This window comes from Hippocampus zosterae, chromosome 2, assembly GCF_025434085.1.
Source record: "Hippocampus zosterae strain Florida chromosome 2, ASM2543408v3, whole genome shotgun sequence".
Classification (NCBI taxonomy): Eukaryota; Metazoa; Chordata; class Actinopteri; order Syngnathiformes; family Syngnathidae; genus Hippocampus; species Hippocampus zosterae.
In genome coordinates, this window is record NC_067452.1 from 19,066,786 (window position 1) to 19,073,599 (window position 6,814).

A 6,814-nucleotide genomic window follows, 5' to 3' on the forward strand; every position below is an offset into this window, starting at 1 on the left:
ATGTTGTCATATCACATTTTCTCCGGAAAGAGTGTGTGCGCGCGCGTGTGTGTCTGTCTCAGGCTATGATGCAACCTTTTTTTGTTTTCCGTGAAATAACACTGTCGCTAAAACAACTCAAAAATTGTGTAATTTGGGCTTTCGTCCCAGTCAGACTTTTTAAAGTAAAATGATTGGTATTTGCTTCTCAGTCTTTTGAAATTATGAAACAACGCTTATAATTGCATGAAAACGCAATGTAACTTCAAATTGATTAGCATTGTTGACATTTCATAATCCACCATCGCTAATAAACACTAAAATGAACAATATTTATATAAGGTTCCGATTTTGGTATTTTTGCCCACGAAACAACTTCGTGAAAGTCACTTCCTTTGAAAAATGGAAGTTGGCCGACCGTTTGGATCGCTGTATTCATAGTAATGGTATGTTGCCAAAATATTTTCTTTTTTATTTTGTGTGCTTACTGCTCAAGCCTTACTATTACTACTAGTATTCATAATAATAATTTTCACCCGGCCCATGTTTGGATAAGCCGTTCAGATAATGGACGTATGGATGAAAAATTTCCAACTTTGACAGGGGAGCTGATCACTTCCGTTCTGACGTCATCGAAGTTCCGCCGGCAGACTGGCTGTAAACAAGGGCGACAAAGATGCAACTCGAGATTCTTTCCACCGTAGTAATATTTTAGATGCACCCATGCAGGCAAACTAATGCGTAAAGGTATGGCAACACATGCAAATCTTTCATCAACACCAAACGCGTGGAGGGCTTTGTCCTGTGAGAAGTCAGAGCTGCGATTGGATCTTACTCTTGCTTGTGGTCAGTCGTTCCGGTACGTCAGTTGACACGCGTTACCCACGGTGAACCCTGCAGTTTACACGGGGAAAGTCTCACAGCACACCACTTAACAAAATATTTCTGAAATAATGTCGACGCAGGTTAATTATGCACATTCTTCCATCTACTGGAAGCGCATTGAATTGTTCCGACCTGTCATCGTACTATATGTGGCATAGATTCACCAGCAACGACACATCATTTGTATTGCTTCAAGACAAGCAACCAGTCGCATTCAAATTCAAACCAAGGATAAAGATAATGCGTATATTTTTCCACAGCTGGAGGGAGACGGCAGTCGACCACTGGACTGGAGTGATGGGAGGAAAAGTGTGGACTGTTACTCAGACAGAGGACACTTTGTGGTACAGCGTGTACAAACCTAATGACATACAAGTGCACAGAGAAGTCAAGGCAGGAAATGGTGGTGTTTCCCTCAATGAGAAAAACGAGTCACAGGTGAAATGTGAAGCATCTGTGAAGGAGGAGGTAGCGACTGTAAACCTCCAGCATGATGAGGACGAAGCCATGTTGAGAGATTACTTCCAAATGAATGTGAATTTGAGGAGTTTGTACAGAAAATGGGGAGCGGCGGACCCCCACTTCCAAAAAATTGCTGACACCTTCACTGGTCAGTATATGCTTGTATGATATAATTTATCAACATCTAATAACTCACATTGAAACACATTCACATTTCCTTTCCACAGGTGTGCGAATGCTCCGTCAGGACCCCACTGAATGCCTCTTTTCCTTCATTTGCACCTCCAACAACCATATATCTCGTATCCAGGGCATGGTGGAGAGGTTGTGTGAGGCCCGGGGTGATCTGCTCTGCCAGCTGGATCAAACCTCATACTACGACTTTCCTTCACTGTCCGCATTAGCAGGTGCAGTGTGGCGGGTTGTTATGCACTCATACTTTGCCCTTGCGTTGTGCCAGTGTACTAGTGTCAACCTCAAGGCCCAGGGGAGAGTTCTGTGTCTCCACAGCATTTTTTTTCTGATCTACTTAATCAAATAGTGTGTTGTCCTGTGTCAAAGGCGCTTTAAAAGTCATTAAATGCATTTGTGAAAAATTGAGGACTTAAATTGCATTAAAATACATTAAATGTACCGTAATGTCCAAGAACATTAATTAAATTAAAACACCATGTGTAGGCTGCCGATTAGCAGCTAGCACTGAGCTACAGACGACGGCTCCCAAAGTGTTGTATAGTCACTACTAGACCTCTTTGAGAACCAAGAGCTGGGTGTATGGCCGACTTGTCACGTAGAGTGACTCCAAATCACTTACTCTTTAGATGTGGATCATATTTTATTCAGCAACTCTTGAAGATAGCTCGTGTAACACGATTGATGTTATTTCTGGCTTGTTTGGAAAAGTCAGGTTTTGGTGAAAATTGAAAATCCTTTCTTCCATTATTGTGAAGTTAATTTAAAAACATGTCTTCAATTTAATGTTAATGGGAGTCAGCACATACCTGCCATCCTCTTTAAAGTTCTTTTGATACATCTGAAATACATGTCTGATGTTCTAGTTGGCTTTTCCTGAAACATTTTCGATGCAGTTTTGTGAGTCTGAGACTTTATGAATTTGAAAATATTCTTTATTTGTTAATATTGAATTTATTTTATTTATTTTTACTGGTTGTACTGGAGAAAAGAACGTTTTTGATTCACTTTGTTTTATGTCACAAACACTTTGAATATGGACATCTAACAATACTAACATTGTTATGGATATGTAGAGTTTTGATATCCACTGTATGTGGTGTCATGGCTAACAATGTGCCTGTACTACACAGTGTTTTCAATATCTAAATGAACTTTTGTACTTTGTAGACGACAGTGTAGAGGCATGCCTTAGAGAACTCGGTTTTGGATACAGAGCTCGGTTCTTGCAACAGAGTGCAAAGCAGATTTTGGACAACCATGGTCACAAATGGCTTGAAGGTCTACGCAGTGTCCCGTATGTGGAGGCCCGTGAGGCTCTGCGTGCCCTCCCTGGAGTGGGCACAAAGGTACAGCAGCTGAAAAGACTAGCTGGTCTGGAGTGAACTTTGGAAAGGTAACATGGCCTGTGTCTGCTTCTTTAGGTGGCAGATTGCGTATGTCTGATGTCCCTGGATAAGGCAGATGCTGTGCCAATCGACACGCACGTGTGGCAAATTGCCAAGCGTGACTATAAATATGCTGCTGCCAATGAACCCAAAAGCATCACAGAAAAGCTTCACAAAGACATTGGTGTGTGTTCATAAGTCTCACTGATCATATTTTGGAAGTATCCACAAGGCTAAAGCTTGGTTATGCTTGTACACAGGTGATTTTTTCAGAAATCTGTGGGGTCCTTACGCCGGTTGGGCACAGTCAGTAAGTGCATGTATTGTTGAACATCTCCATGCATTTTGTCCATTGTAACCACATAGCGTCTCTCCATTGTTTAGGTATTGTTCTGTGCCGATCTCAAGAAATTCCAAAAGCTGAAAGAAGCACCACATTTAAAAAGGGCAAAGGAAGAATCCGACAATGAAAGCACATTAACAGGCAAGAGAGCAAATATTAGGACCGTTAAAAGTAGTACTGTAAAAAACAGGAAACCCAAATCAGCATGTCAACAAAAAAGAACGGGGTCTGTGAAGGAGGAGCAAGTCGTATGACATACTGTATTTTTCTGCAATACCGCAAGTGTGTGAAATAGTAGTTTGGGTGTATGATTCATGTAACCTCTGTTGTGTAAACTATCCCTTGAATATACAAATTTAGCACCGTGCTGAGTCTTTTTTTAATTAATCAAAAATAGCAAAATCCCAGTCCGCAAACAGTTATTTCTTGCTTAGAAAGCAGCAACTCCAGTAGATTCAGAAGTGGTCTCTAGATGGCAGTATGTACTAGAATATCTGGCATCCATCCATCCATTATACTCGCAATGGTGGCAGGCATGCTCAAGCCTATCCCGTTTTTTGGGCAGGGGGTGTGGTACACAGTGAACTGGTTGTCAGCCAATCACAGGGCACACATTGACAAACAACCATTCCTGCTCACAGTCACACTTCAGGAAATTTTCGACTCTTCCATTAACCTACCATGCAGGTTTTTTTACAATGTGGAAGGAAATCTGTGCAGGCACAGCGAGAACATAGCAAACGCCACACAGGAAGGCCGCGGCCAGAATCCAACCCTTGATCTATCTACCATGAGGCTAACCAGTCGACACCGTTCCGCCTAACTTTTATTACAGGATGTTTCATTCATCCATTTTCAACGCAGCCTGTCATGACCAGGGTCGCGTGGCGGTGCTGGGGCCTATCCCAGCTGATTTCCAGTAGAAGGCAGACTATACCTTGAACTGGTCACCAGCCAGTTGCAGGGCACATATAGAGACTAACAACCATTCCCACCCACATCCACACCGTCATTGAGTGGGAACCCATCCCATGCTACTCGCACACAAGTCAGGAGAGTGTACCACTTTAACATCAGCGACCGGAAAATATTACCTTACACGTTAATGTCACACATGGGCCATTTGCTTGTCTATTTTAAGCATTGAAGAGCAAGTAGCCTATTTTCACTGAGTGAGTGTTTTCTGCCAGTATCTCTGCTATTAACACATCATGGCTTTTGAGTTCATATCTAAAAGGGGTCATGGGTTTGTATCCTGCATCTCAATTAAGGGCTTTTCTATTGAGTTTAGTACATGTCGTGTCGTGCAACAGTGTCCCGTGTTTATTAGCATTGGTTTAACTGTGTCAGCTGGCCTTTTTACAGCAGGGATTGTTGCTGTCTCTGTCACTGCTTTGGTCTTTGTATAAAAAATACTGGCCTCTTTGCCACATTAACAATATTCAGTATGTTTCATTCCCCCCGCCCGCCGACTCAGGGAATTCAGTACATCCTGAATACAGCTTTGCATATGTTACGTTTATGTGTGTATCGAACTACCGTGGTTGCTCTTTCTATGTTGAAGTGTGCACCCATGTGTATTTCGTGAATATGTGAGTCAGCGTTCATGCCCACTCCATTTAAACTGAACACAAGCTGGGGGCCCTGCTTCAGGGTAGAGCCAGGCAAGAGAAGAACAGCACAGTGAGAATTGATTCAAAAGAGCAGCATAAATGAAACAAAAAGGGAGGGTTTGGTGAAGGTATTTTACGCTAAGGCTGGGCACATGAATTTGAAAGGAAAGGCCACGTGCTACAACTTACACACAACACTGTGTTATATAAGTGATGGCTTTCAGCTTATGGTTTGTCCTTGGTTGTGATCATGTGCTTTGTTTTACTGTGCTGAATTGATTTCAACACCAAGGGATGGAACAATTTGTCATGCTCAAATAAAGTAATTGGTAATAATGTGGTTATTTTGTTGTTTGGTTCAAACGCTTCTTTGCAGTTTAGGAAAGATGATCTTTTCAACATGCATCTTGTCAAAAATGAAATATTTTTAAGAGCACATATTTTGCACATATACATGCATTGTATCCATATTTAAAATAGCATTTTGTCATCCATCTATCTGATCAGGAAGTAGATGGTCCTATGTAGGGGGCCCCCGCAGCATTTAAGTTGCCCATTCCTGTACAAGAAGGTGCCTGCGCTAAAGGAAGTAATAGTAAGGCTTGAGCAGTAAGCACATGTTTCTCTCATTTTTAACCTGTCCTGTTCGCCTGCTCAATCATGTAGTGTGCTAGATCTGTATGTCTTTTAATGGCAGAACATTTTTGCTGTTCGACAAGGGAGGCTGACATATATCCCTTCTGTGATTTTGTTGTGATTGGAAATGCAGTTAAACAGAACAATTTTTGAGAGTAAGAGGACAGAGAGAAGACAAAACCGCAAAAACAATCACAGTATAAATCTGACAGAACTGATGTTTCAGACAAGTTCGCTTTTCTTTCTAGTATAAAGTACGATAAAATAATCCCCTCATAACTTTTTTTTGTTCACAAAACAGAAGAGCTGTCGCTTCCCATGTCTAGAACCCACTTGGCGTTTCCCGCTGGCTCAGTTAGCATGTCATGGCATTATGGCAATCCTATGTCGTGCGCGGGTTATTTTAGGATTACAATGCAGACTGCATGGACACAAATAACACCAATGATGTCTTCCTGCTTCATGCATGTACAAGTACTGCAACAAACCTCACCAAACAACAACCACAATAATGATCATATTGTGGTGAGATGTAATGAAATACAGTACAAATACTTTGCTACTGTATCTGTATTTTTCTATTCTTTAAAAAAAAAAAAATAACTTTTATTCCGGACACATAAAAACAGATACCTGTTCTCCTTAGTTCATCAAGAAGACATACCATAAGTAGAGAGAGATAAAGGTAACCAATGTTGCGATCGTCAGTGAGCTGTCAGGCTGATGAATAAAAAATAATAATCATCATAATAATAATAATTAAATGATGTGAAGGAATATTGTAAATAGTACTGCGATTTATCCATTTTGTGTTCATATTGCATTTAATTGAAAGATGTTTGTTGTTTTTTTTTCTCTTTCTTCTTTCTACATACATTCTTGCTGCTGGAGGCTGTAAATTTCCCCAGTGTGGGACGAATAAAGGATATCTTATTGATTGCTGATTCATTGAATAAAAAATAATCATTTTACCTTTCTTAAATTACAACTTATATAATAATTAAATATATATTAATAAGTGTGGGTGTGTGTATTTCAGAGAGAATGAAGAGGTTCATTTTCATTTTATCTTTAAAAATATTGATGAATGAAGGGGAAAAAAGGGCAAGTGCTTGTGCACCACCTAGTTCCCATGTGCCTGTTGTGTGAACCTTTACCACCTCTGTCAATTAAAAGTAAAATTAATGAAGAAAGTTTGACGCATATGATTTGCAGCCTTTGTACGTCATTATATTGTACAAGTAGTCACCACTTGCACAATATGTGGCTCCTGAGTGTATACTGTCATATACGGTCTTTGTCATTATATGTGTGTT

At 40.5% G+C, this 6,814-nt stretch overlaps 1 protein-coding gene across 2 annotated transcripts; it reads left to right on the plus strand.

Moving 5' to 3' along the window:
* The first annotated feature begins 526 nt into the window (after positions 1-526).
* Positions 527-4,108, plus strand: ogg1 (8-oxoguanine DNA glycosylase). 2 transcript variants are annotated; one of them, XM_052057545.1, is made up of 7 exons: positions 527-726; positions 1,125-1,474; positions 1,554-1,733; positions 2,689-2,867; positions 2,943-3,090; positions 3,167-3,216; positions 3,291-4,108. In XM_052057545.1, the coding sequence occupies exons 2-7, from the start codon at positions 1,162-1,164 to the stop codon at positions 3,501-3,503; spliced, it is 1,083 nt and encodes a 360-aa protein (XP_051913505.1). In that variant the 5' UTR covers positions 527-726; positions 1,125-1,161; the 3' UTR covers positions 3,504-4,108. The 2 variants fall into 2 exon arrangements, with proteins under 2 accessions (XP_051913505.1, XP_051913504.1); XM_052057544.1 differs by having other exon boundaries at positions 535-838.
* Positions 4,109-6,814: the final 2,706 nt, after the last annotated feature.